The sequence below is a fragment of the Acanthopagrus latus genome, chromosome 4 (assembly GCF_904848185.1).
Source record: "Acanthopagrus latus isolate v.2019 chromosome 4, fAcaLat1.1, whole genome shotgun sequence".
NCBI classification, from domain to species: Eukaryota; Metazoa; Chordata; class Actinopteri; order Spariformes; family Sparidae; genus Acanthopagrus; species Acanthopagrus latus.
Window position 1 is genome coordinate 30,157,570 of NC_051042.1, and position 12,234 is coordinate 30,169,803.

The window sequence follows — 12,234 nt, forward strand, 5'->3', positions numbered from 1 at the left end:
TTCCGACAGTACTTGAATCCAGCACCCACTACAGTTGCCAGTTTGTATAGGTTTGTTCTATATTTGTGCCGACGGGCAGCTGGAAAGTTCCCACTGCGTTTGTGTGTGTGCAGTTGTTGAGCAAGGTGATCAACAGGCAGGTAAGTCAATAAGTGTCGCTTTAATTGAGTTGTTTCCCGCTGTTTTATCACTGTACTGCGTACTTGCATAGTGTTACTGTACAGAGCGCCTTTTTCTTTTTTTTTTATATAAATTATCAAATAAGCCAACACGTCCAAATTCTTTTTAAAAGTATGTTTCTGTGCTTATACATAAGGAGAAGGAGTTGGACAGTAAATGTGCATGATAAAGAGCATCATTATTTTATCATTTCTAGCTGTCACTGTTAAATTTCTATAACACTCTAAAAGGGACTCATCTGTGCTGTGATAATTATTTCCTCTCAAATTTGATTATACATACAGAATAGTCAATATTATCTATATGGCTTATGCTATGTTGTGTATGTGTGTCGGGGGGGTGGTGTGTGTGTGTGTGTGTCATGACCAGCTGTGATTCTTTTGTTATCAGTTAATTGCAATGCACTGTTGTGTTGTCTCTCTTCAGAAACATGCCCGCTAGAAGGAAAACCGCTAAAAGTGCTTCAAGCAGCTTCTGGATGAAGTCCCTCGGGCATCTGCTGGCAATCTCCTGCCTGTGCAGTGTGATATCTGGATACTCTGACAGAGATAGAGCACATGACTTGATGTTTGTGTATCCTCTCATTGATGGGTAAAAGGATGTTTATTGTCTCAGCTACACGGGCGTTCAATTCATGGAGTAAACTCATTGAATTGAATTTGAATTCCTCTTCTTCCTGTCCGTTTGTCCTCACCCCCTCTCCTTCTGTAAGTCACAATGACCTGGCTCTCCAGCTGAGGATCCTTCACAACAATCGGCTTAGCCAAATCGACCTTCACAATGTTAACAAAGTGGCCACAGACATCACCCGGCTCCAAGAGGGCCGTGTTCAGGCACTGGTATTGTAACTGAATCACCCCTGACACTGGTCTGTTTTAAGTCTGTGTGGATTGCTCCAGAGGGTAGCCCAGTTAAAGTACACATTGAATTCACACTAACATTGACATTTTTGACCTAAAGGAGACCATGTTGATAGAAAAAAAAAAATCAAATCCAGAATAACCATCCCTTCAGTAACTTAAATGCCTGTTCTGCTCTCTTGTTTCCCCGTCCCTTTGTCAGATGTTTGCAGTCTATGTGATGTGTGGGGCCCAGGAGAAGGACGCCGTGAGGCTGACGCTGGAACAAATAGATGTAGTCAGACGCATGTGCACAGAGTACCCGGACTTTGAGCTGGTCACATCCGTCCAGGGTATAGTAACATGGGATGGGGCTGTTGGCAATTTACCTACAACCACCACCTGTACATTTTAAAACAACTTCATATGATTATACCTTATTTTAGCTACTGCCTGAATGACAACAATACTCTGAAACAGCAGCTGCTGGTTTGGCAGGAGGCATTTATTTTGGTTAATGTGTGGGCTGTACGTGTGTCTGTCATTGCAGAACTACAGAAATCTAAGGATAGGCGAAAGATAGCCTGTCTCATTAGCATTGAGGGGGGCCACTCTATTGACAGCAGCCTGCCGGCCCTGCGGATGTTTTACCAGCTTGGGGTCCGCTCCATGGCCCTCACACACACCTGCAACACACCCTGGTAATTAAGAGATTTTTGTATTAATCCTGTGTCACAGACATTTTTTATATTGCAGCAAGTCAGCATATGTTTATCACTAAAATTTTCATCCCATGTGGATTTTTAAATATTAAACTAGGTCTAATTCATGTTACTGTTCATAATATATATATATATATATATATATATATATATATATATATATATATATATATATATATATATATATATATATATATATATATATATATATATATATATATATATATTTTTTTATCATTTTATAATGATTCTCCCTTCCATTGTTAATTGGCTCAGGCCCCTGTAACTTTGAGAACTTTGAGAAAAAAATGTATTTTGTACTCTCTTTGAAAGATTATAGCAGATCCCGTCAATGAAGCATATTTTAAATGTGTTTTATTTCCTGGTGGTGCGGAATATGCAAGACTTCTTCAGCGCTTTCATCATTTGTGGTTTTGACGATATTCTTCTTCAACGCAGGGCTGAATCGTCCTCAAAGCTTTATAATGTCTTTCAAAGAAAGAACAACAGTTTGACAACCTTTGGGAAGGTAAGCGTAATCTATTATCAAGTACAGTGCGGGATTGTTTTGGAAGGTTTTTAGAACGTAACACGGTTTTAGTGGCAGTTGAAAAAATATCTGTGGGTGTTTTGTTTGTTGCAGTGAAAATATTAGGATTTTAGTATTTGAATTAAGTCCAAATGCTTACTACATTTTCCAAACAGGCTCTTTACTTTACTTTTTAGTGAGTTTATTTTAGCGGAAGTGTCTTTCATTTTTATTTTGCATTAGTGCACGCTGCCCTCCCACCATCACAAGACTGATTTCAACCAATCAGTGCATATCACGCATGGCAGAAGTTGAAACAACGTAAAACATGCAATTAATCTTTTAAGTAATTTTTGAAATGACATCTTTTGGCTCCATATAAATTGTAAGCATTTGCTGCTTTTCTTTGTTGTTTATGATGATAATAATTCTTAGGGGTGTGGACTGTTGGTTTGACTACAGAAACTTGGGCTTCTTTAGTCAGATAAGTTCTTTAGTGGGCTTTGAGATATTGTGATGAGCCCTATAGTTTTTAACTTTAAAGACTAATTAATTCATCCTGAAAATAATCAGCTGATAAAAGGATAATGAAAATATTGCGTTTATTTATTCAGCACAAAATCACAATCATATCGCCTCAGCGGGCTTTACAAACTGTACAGTGAACGTCCGACACGCTCTGTCCCTAGACCCCCGATTTGAGTGATGAAAAACTTACCATATTGGAAAAATACCACTTTTAACAATGAAGAAAAGATGGTAGAAACCCTCTCCCATGACTGACAGACAAGCCACAGATGTCACATGTACAGAAGAGAACAACAAAATCACATTTTGCAAATTGCTGTGAGAATATCTGATACAAATTATATAATATGTGTTAAGTATGTGGAGGAAATAAAGGAGGAAGAATAACAAATACCAATATTATCAACAACATTGCTGTCGGACTTCCTTAATTGCTATCAGCACAAGTGTGTTTACATGTGGGTCTTCCTAACCATTTCCTGTTGTTGATTGAATTATCCTCTGTCCTTCCTATGGTATTGAAAATGGCTGCTTGAACTATTCTTTTTTTCAGGCTGTGGTTGAGGAGATGAACAGACTGGGAATGATAGTGGACCTCTCTCACACTTCTTGGGACACAGCCCTGGCCGTGATGAACCATTCCAAGGCTCCTGTTATTTTTAGCCACTCGTCTTCCTTCTCCATCTGTGACAACACCCGCAACGTACCTGACAGTCTGCTGCACGAGCTGGTGAGAAAAAACAATTCACTGAGCGTTTAATTGCTTCTCTAATTGCTTGACTGAATGTCCATATTATCCAGTCCAGTCATCGAATATTAAATTATTTCATTTTCTTTTGAGTTTTATTTATACCCTTGACAAAGAGTGTGCAATCTTTTCTCATTGTTAGCCTTTTGCTTATCAGCAGGATTCAAAATGTATGAACATAACAATACATGACAATCCCCCCCCTTAAGCAACTTTTCTATTTCAGCCCATTCATAGTCACTATATGGTAATTGGATCTAAATGTGAAGGGTGTATTTGCTGGCCTTTTATTGTTTCATATCCTCCATGGTTTCCAAGACCATGTTTCTTCCCACAATTTCCTCTCCAGTTTCCACCATGAACATAAACATGTATACACAATCATGAAGTGCCTGGTAATGACCCACTGGATGAAACTGAAGGTCTGCAATAGATCAGCTACAATTCGCTGTAGCTGGCTATCAGTCGAGTTGGCTTTGTGGTTCAGGAGCGGAAGGAGTCAGTAATCACGAGTGTTCTTCCTCCAACATGATGCTCAGAATAAATGCACCGTTCTTTTTAATCAATTATTATTACTTTTATTTTGATACAGACCTACAGCAAAGCCCTCGATCCTAGTTATTACAAAGTCAACGGTCAGAGTATCAAACCTGCATGTGCTGTCTGACCAGCCACCGACAGTGTCAGTGTGAGTTTCCTGCTCTGGACTTCGTCTCCTCGCTTTCCATCCTTCATCTGAAAACGCTTTCATCAGTCTGTGACCTTATTTAGCTTCAGCCGTTCACACCAAGTCAAAGAACTTCTCTCCCCCACTTGAGACTTGAAGTTTTGTTTATATACGCCGTACTTAGCTTACAATAGAACATCAATCTCCCTCGCTGTTAGTGCTTTCTGTCATCGACCATAATGAGAAAATTCAGTTCCATCCCATCCCAGGGTACAATGATTCTAATCATAAATTTACATCACAGATAAAATTGCATCTCGTCTCGCTGTGTGAATGTTATAATCATAGGTGGTTTGGAGTAGCTTGTTGTTTAAGTATTTTATAGCCAAACTCAGCGTATGGCACACAATGTCTAAACGTTTATGTGAGAGTAAAATTAGAAACATCCACTGGACGAGTTAAAGCACACACATCGGGTGGTTTTTTTTCAGTATGTCACTGCAGTGGATACAAACTGAATATCTATAAACTGTGGATATATTTCTCCATGTTTCTCATTACGCCGCATGCTGTGAGTTTACTGCAAGCAAATGGTTGTACTCGAGATATTGAATGTAAATGAGAGGAATAAAGAGTACTTGTATCTGAATTTATGAATATGTAGATCTTTTTTTTTTGTTTTTACTGCTTTTCAACACATTCCTTCTTGTGTTTTTTTGTTTGTTGTGTTTCAGAAAAAGAACAGAGGGGTGATCATGGTGAATCTCCACAGCAATTTCATTTCCTGCAGAAAGGAGGCGAACATCTCTAATGTTGCTGGTGAGGCATCCGTGTTGAGTCCTTTTTTGTTTCTGTCATGAAGTGAATCTGTAGTTTGTATTTCTTATACATCATTTCTTCCACCTGGGTTTTACAGACCATTTTGATCACATAAAGAGCGTGATTGGAGCCGAGTCGATTGGAATTGGTGGGGACTTCGAGGGCGCCTCGAGGTAAGACATATTCACTCGCAATCACTCCATACAGATCACTTGAAGCACTAAGTTAAATGGCCATAGTATTTTCAAAAAGACAACTCTGCAGCACTGCAGTTGGTGATCGTCAGAGAAAGACACCTTACATATAGACACAGAAACCAAAATAAAACAAACACTTGTCTCTGGCACTTTCATTTTCCAGAAGTTGCTGTTGAACCAGATCAATTTTGTGCTTTTGTTTGCCTGTCACGATATCAGCAATTTGGCTGTCTCGGCTGTCAACAGGCTGAAAAATGGCAAAAATCAATAACTTTGTACCTCTTGCAGGCATAAAGAGAGGGCTGCTGCAGTAGATTGTTGCTCTAGAACGGTGGATGATTTGATTTCTTTGTCGCGAACACCACTGAGTCCAAAAAGCAGTGTCACAAAACAAATGCTGTATTAATATGTATTGACTAACACAAAAACTGCGCAAGCATTTTCATTGTTTTTTTGGAGATAAAATGTGTTTTTCTTTGACAGTTTTCCTCGGGGGTTAGAGGATGTGTCGAAGTATCCCGCCCTAATCGAGGAACTCCTGCGCAGGAACTGGACTGAGCATGAGGTGGCCGATGTCCTTCGAAGGAACTTCGAGCGAGTGTTCGAGGAGGTGGAGAGGGTGAGATCAGAGATTTGTGTTATTTAGTCATTTTAGGTCGAAAACAGCCACCTCTGATTCAAATTATACATATTTCTTCAAGTCGTTTTCATGTCTAAATATATCATGGCCAATTATTTGACTTATGACCCTAAAGATGCAGATACTGCACTTTCTTTAACCATATCGTATTGAATTCTTTTCATGTTTGCTTGTTTAAAAATGAATGTAAAAAATGATGAGTAACTAAGAAAAAAAATCAAGCAATGTTTTGTGAGGATTAACTTATTAAGATGGCTTGATATATTTAGTGTAAGATGTGTGTAAATCTACTACACATATGCGCTTATGTCCCAAGATTAGATAGATATCTAAAAGTTCAGTTTCATTCATAACTCCGTTCTGACCAAAACTGTAGTTGCACTTCTGGCTTCTTGCCGCAGTTTAATTCAGGATAAAAGCTGCATATTTGGTATATGAAATCAACAGACAGTATTATTTCATTATGATGTATCAAATATTTGTTTTTATTTTGCATGGGCATTTCCTTTCTTTACACAGAGATGCACTAACCATCTTATTTCATGAAGAATTTGTGGACGTTCGTCTCAACTCTTTGTCCAGCAGATCAGATTTGTCAGTGCTTAAACAGATGTAGAAAGTTTGACAGTTGGCACACATTAAAAATATAAAATGTTTTCTTTGCACTGCACATTTGAAAATATTCTTCACTCAAACCACAGCACAGATGAGTTCAAACGTCAAAGTCCCCTCCTGTCTCACTGTATTTCCCACAGGTTCGTGATGAGCTGAGGGATAACCGGCCCAGTGAGGTCCAGATCCCCGTGGAGGAAGTGCAGAACTCCTGCAGGCTGGTCCTCAGACCTCCTACACCTAAAGGACTGCCCTCTGACCAGATTTCCTCCTCCAGAGCCCTTCAGGGACCAAGAGGTCTGCTAATCTTATCCACCGTTCTGCAGCTCTCCAGGTTGATTATGACTGAATGAATGTGAAGAAACTCAGACCTGCTGCAGCTTCTTTTTTTCTTCCTTTTCCCTTGTGCAATGTAAATAAGAATGAGATTGCTGGAGCCATTTGTTGGTCTTCCCAGCCCCTCTTCAGGTCAGTAAAGATAAGAGCAGATTAATCACTGTCTCACCACCAATACAAAACATTATTGAAAGAGTAGCACCATTTGGAAGAAGGGTGTATTTTTTGTTTTTGTTTGCAAAGGTCTTTTTTATATTAATTGTTGACCAGTGAGCAGCAAGTGAGGTCACTAAGGCCAGGTGATGCCATAATAAACAGTGCAATGTAAAGTACAAAATCACACTTACCAGTTATTGCTATACTATCATTCAAAGGTATTTTATGAAGCGCTTCAACAAAGTAGTCCAGGATGAGCGATTTATAAACAGATGTTACTTTTATTTATTTTTTCTTACAGCATAATAAGAAATCACGGCAGCTTACAAAAAGGAAAAAAATAGTGTGTAACTTTGTGTTAACTGTTCTGCCCTTTGGCCAAACAGACGACTGCCTTGTTTTTTTTCTCATTTAAATATTTACACACAAAAACAAACGACTGAAACAGAATCTTTAACTCCGAGCAGCAGTTAGTCAAAGCAGCAGTGTGGAAAACCTGCCTTGTTAATATTTAGATTCAATACTGCGCGCCTGCAAAGGTGATAGGAATTTGTTTCGGTGAGCTCACTTTGATTTGATTTGGGTTTTTTTTTATTGACTTCTTATTCTCACATTGCTCCTGAAAGTTAATACTCGTCATAACTTCATTAAAAATACTGTGAAAGTAAAGTTTCCATTTAAAGAGTGTAATTTGCCAGAATTGTAGTGAGCAGAAAAATCTGGATTGCTGAAAAAAATAGAATTAAATGTGAAGCGATGACAAGCACTTTTCTTAGCGTTGTGTTATTCTTTTTTTTATATATATATATAACTGCACATCTTGTCATGGTTTATCCCTTATGAAACTTACATAAACACATGGATGTCTGGAATACTGATCATATCATATATACTTTTATATGACAACAAAACGGGGTCTGAAAGTAGTTGTAAGATTTCAGTCAAGTTAACGTGGAAAAAAATTCTCCTTGAGCAGCTGCTCCGTCAGAAATAAAAAGGGTGGACGCTAAAACACTGACAACCACGATATATAGAAAAGGATTTTCAGAAAAACAAAATGAAAACTATAAACACTAATAGCATCAGAAATGGGATTGGAATTCATGAAAATCTTACAGCTCGTTCACCCCTGGTATTAAAAGTGGCAAGATCTATATCTGGGCACGTTATCCGGAAAGGAAAAATGCATGTTAATGGTGTAAATGTGCCGTGAACAGAGTATAATTGGATCTGGAGGTGTTCTGGCTGGCATTGTGTTTGGATCTTAGGCTTGGTACAAACGCAATCAGTACGACGTGCTGGCATCTGTATACATCCTAACACTAATACAGATATTTCCTTTAGCTAAATTAAGTGTAGGTCATTGATCAAATTTTAAAAAATGAAAGAAAGAAGAAAGAAAGAAACATTAAATGTCTACTCTGCGCCGGGAATGTGTCAGAAGCGGTGCAGGTGGAAAATGATCGCAGCTGATCTGCTGATAACCAAGCTTATATATTTTATCTAGTCATAAAATAGCCCGCAAACCAGGACAAGTTGACTGTGTATGTTTATAAGAGACAGGACTAACTTATTGTATTACAAATTTACAAGAGGGGATAAATAGGATGAGTTTGTTGTACACGTAGTTTCACAAAGTTTATAAAGTTTCCTCGGACTCAACAAGCCACATTACTCCATGATTTGTTAAGGGAGCCTGGGGCTGATTCACAGCTGCGCCATAATTCCTCACGGAGGACAGAGATCCGATCTCAATGTGGATAACAACAACGCACTAAATAATACCGGGCGTGAATGCAAAGGCGAGATCAGATCTTTTTTTCTTATGGAAAACGTATCCAGATATGGATCACTTTTAATACCAGGTGTAAAAGGTGTCAAGGAGAAAGATTAAGGAATCTTTTTTTTTTTTTTTTAAATTAAGCACCTTTTTTATGTGCAGATAAGCTTCTCGGGTTTGCAGCAAAAAAAACAAATGCAACAGTTTGAAAGTCATTCACATACAGTTTTCTTTTTTTTTTCTCTCAACAATATCAACACAAAATCCTTCCATAAATTATAACTCTTTCTACGAAACTTGCGATATCTGGCAATCCACGTGCACAATTTGGATTCGCCGCCACCTACTGTGTACAGCACAACCAACGTCAAACACTGTGTCGATTACCCACAATAACATTTTCTTTACCTCAAACCGGGGAAAAGTTGTAAAAAATAAATAAATAAATAGAGATGTGCTTCCAAGATAAAGAGCTGCAAGGAGAACACAAACCTGGCATTCTACCAAAACAGTCCACGTACTCAGGATAGTCTGCCAAATTGTCATAAACGAAGAGGTATTTGTGACCTATAAATAGGAAAATTTATATCCATATAAGTTTGTGTTTGACAGCCTCACACAGAAGCACTGATTTCTGAGGGAGAAAATGTGGAAACAGCTTACATTTGTTTAGAACGGCAGAGCTGTGGACATACAGGCGGATATGTACACTAACGTGTCCCAATATTCTACAAGAATAGAATAAACCACTTTTGTACCCAAAAGTCCATACTTAAAATAAAAAGTGTCTAATTCGTGCATCCACCCAGAACCGTCTGTGGCTGCAGAGCAGGAGTCGGAGGAGTGTGTTCGGAGGTGGAATGTTTTGCGTTGAGTTAGATGCTCCTGTGCAGCAGCTAATAACCGGTCATGAGTAGATGGTGATAACCTCTCGTCCTCCACCGCGGACCAGCAGCACTCTTTCCAAGCCCTCAGTCAACACCTCCAGGAACTCCATGTCTGAAGCACACGTTAAAGAAGTAAAACCAACTCAATTTTGTGCATGTTATGTAGCTCAGGATCCTTAAAAAAAAAAAATATCACGCTTTTGTTTGTTTATACTGGCAAAGGATACAGTTCTCATCCCCGTCCGTGTTCCGAGGCGGCCCCGGCATGTTGAGCAGTACTAATCGAGCGTCATGTGATCTGTTGACTATGACCTCGTTCAGCTTCACAGCCGTGTGCATTCGCCTCACATTGGACTGATCCCTGGAGTGAGGCGAAGGGGGGGGGGGAGAGAAACAGAAACACAGTGTGAAATTGATTTGTGCTAATAAGAAACTTTATTGGACTTTCTCAAAGCAGGCTCTCACTGTGTCGAGCGCACACACAAAGAGAATGTGAAAATAAGGTGAAAAGTTCTGCTGGTGTAATGAGGAGACGAAACCGAACTCACGGTTTGAGGCTCATGAGCTCTCTGAAGTTCTCGGGCGCGTTGTTCCTGTTCCTCTTCTCGGCCTCGCACCTCTCTCTTGTCCACGTCATCTGAACCTTCTCTGGAGGAGCCTCCACCACCTCCTCCTCCTCGTCTGAGTACAGACTTCCCATACGCACCAAGGAGTGTCTGTCCTTCACCAGCTGGGCCTGTGAGTGCCAGGGGATTATTATCAGGTTTGTGTACATGCAGGTATGTTACAAACCCTGTTGCGAACAGCAGGTAACAGTAACAAGTCGTGAAGATTCAACATGTAAAAAAAAAAAATATGAAAACACAGCAACAATGGTTAGAAATAAACATACCTCTCTCTGTCTTTCTGCACTGGACAGCCTCATTTGCCTCAACATCTGGGACCTCTGCTCCATCATTAACGTTCGCTCGTAGGTGTAGGCTGAGATGTCACTGTCATGCTGCAGAGTGCAAACATCATTTAAGCGTTAAATCAGCTTTGAAACAAACATCTTTATGGCTTTTCTCGTGAAATACAATAAACATGTTTTGATTCAGTGTTCCGCAATGGACATCTGGTTTCAGTTACAGTCTTTATTGCCGTGTGACTTTAATGAGGAGCTGTTTCTAGCTATAAAAAAAGTCTTATTTATGTCTTTACTTTTACCCAGATTAGTGTGTTTTTAAAGAGGGACTCTCACCATCTCCACCACCTCCACCTCAGCCTCTATTCTCAGCTGGTAAAGGAACGTGGCCAGATCCTTCTTCATCTGGATGCTGTTGTCGTCCATCTGGGCCACAGTGAAGATTCTCATCTTGCATTTCCTCCAGACCTAAAAAATGCCACAGTAAAACAAACAAAAAAAACATGTACTGCCACAAGCTAAAACAAAGTGCATTACTGAAACATACTTCAAAATAAAAAGTTGAAAAGAGCAACACTCTTCAAAGGACTATTCAAAGAGAGCATAAGAGTTTGGAACAACTGCAGTTCAAAGAAACTGTTTTGTTTTTCTTGTCAACAAAATAAATTTTGAACACACGTTTAAGAATTGATTTCGTCTGCTGAAAAGCATTCAAACAATCTCCATGCATCCATTTCACAGCCCGTAAAACCAAATCCTTTTTACAAATTCTAAAGTAGCTTCTTAAAAAAAAGAAAAAAAAAAACACTCAAAGATATCTGTCATCTCACTTTATGCTGTTTGAGTAGGAAAGGAAGCAGCATTAGCATCCCTCCATCATGGACGATCCACCACACGTCAATGTTGCCATCTGTGAAGCGTTCGTGGTTGCTCGGGTAGAAGGACACATTTTTGGGCACCATCAGCGCCAGGTGGGCAGCTGTGGTGCAGCGGACTGTGTCTGAGTAGAGGTGAAAACACGGAGGCATGGATATTAACTGCGCTGTATAAATGAATACTTACACAGATTATTCACATGAGATTTTTTTTTTTTTGGGGGGGCGCACAGCTGCTAAAACTACACGTTCATTACAGCCGTTTGTTCAGTGCGTGAGGATTCAAGTGTAAAAGACAACATGCGTTTCCCTGTCGTTGGTATCAAATCAGTCTTCAATCAGCTCATCTTATACAAACAGTAATTCAGTGAGACTCTTACTGATAAAAGTTTTCCAGGCGCGAGGGTCCTCGCTCTGTCTCCAGCCATACGGCCAGCCCATCACCACAGTGTTGTGCTTCATGCCCCCCAGACCGCAGGACTGGATCAGATGGACCACGCCATCCCGCACTTTAGATGCCACCACAACCTGACAGAAGCCCTTGACCCGCTCGATCTCCATCATATTCTTGATGGCCTGGCGGACAAACAGAACAGAACAGAACTTAAGAGCAGATAAACCAAATGGAAACAATCATAAACCGCAGCTAAAGGCTTAAATGTCTGATAGGATAATTGCACATGCCTTACATTCATTTCTACAGTTACTGCCACATAAACAAGAGCAAACTTTGCTTCACTTATGGAGTTCTTTACCAAACACATCACATTATGAAAAATGTCCCTGCATCAGTCCCTTATTTTATATGAAATGGC

The 12,234-nt window shown here is 39.6% G+C and overlaps 2 protein-coding genes across 2 annotated transcripts in view; one reads left to right on the plus strand and one right to left on the minus strand.

Annotated features, from left to right (window-relative positions):
* dpep2 (dipeptidase 2) lies at positions 1-8,888 on the plus strand. The gene is made up of 11 exons (XM_037094596.1): positions 1-140; positions 607-771; positions 893-1,019; positions 1,243-1,372; positions 1,570-1,720; positions 2,201-2,270; positions 3,352-3,528; positions 4,948-5,032; positions 5,130-5,205; positions 5,713-5,848; positions 6,625-8,888. Exons 2-11 carry the CDS (start codon positions 611-613, stop codon positions 6,832-6,834), a joined length of 1,323 nt encoding a protein of 440 aa, XP_036950491.1. The 5' UTR covers positions 1-140; positions 607-610; the 3' UTR covers positions 6,835-8,888.
* slc12a4 (solute carrier family 12 member 4) overlaps positions 7,235-12,234 on the minus strand; it is a 21,404-nt gene continuing 16,404 nt past the window's right edge. The window contains exons 18-24 of the mRNA XM_037094571.1: positions 11,800-11,995; positions 11,375-11,544; positions 10,881-11,012; positions 10,533-10,640; positions 10,189-10,376; positions 9,868-10,001; positions 7,235-9,752 (exon numbers count right to left, since the gene is read on the minus strand). Coding sequence (XP_036950466.1) covers positions 9,661-9,752; positions 9,868-10,001; positions 10,189-10,376; positions 10,533-10,640; positions 10,881-11,012; positions 11,375-11,544; positions 11,800-11,995 — 1,020 coding nt within the window. The 3' untranslated portion in view covers positions 7,235-9,660. The remainder of the gene's footprint in view (positions 9,753-9,867; positions 10,002-10,188; positions 10,377-10,532; positions 10,641-10,880; positions 11,013-11,374; positions 11,545-11,799; positions 11,996-12,234) is intronic.

Bases quoted from the DNA above. Each gene is read 5' to 3' on its own strand.
- dpep2 (XM_037094596.1), top strand. From the start codon at position 611: ATGCCCGCTAGAAGGAAAACCGCTAAAAGTGCTTCAAGCAGCTTCTGG. The intron at 5,033-5,129 runs GTGAGGCATCCG...TGGGTTTTACAG, and splicing joins GAACATCTCTAATGTTGCTG to ACCATTTTGATCACATAAAG. The intron at 5,206-5,712 runs GTAAGACATATT...TTTCTTTGACAG, and splicing joins GACTTCGAGGGCGCCTCGAG to TTTTCCTCGGGGGTTAGAGG.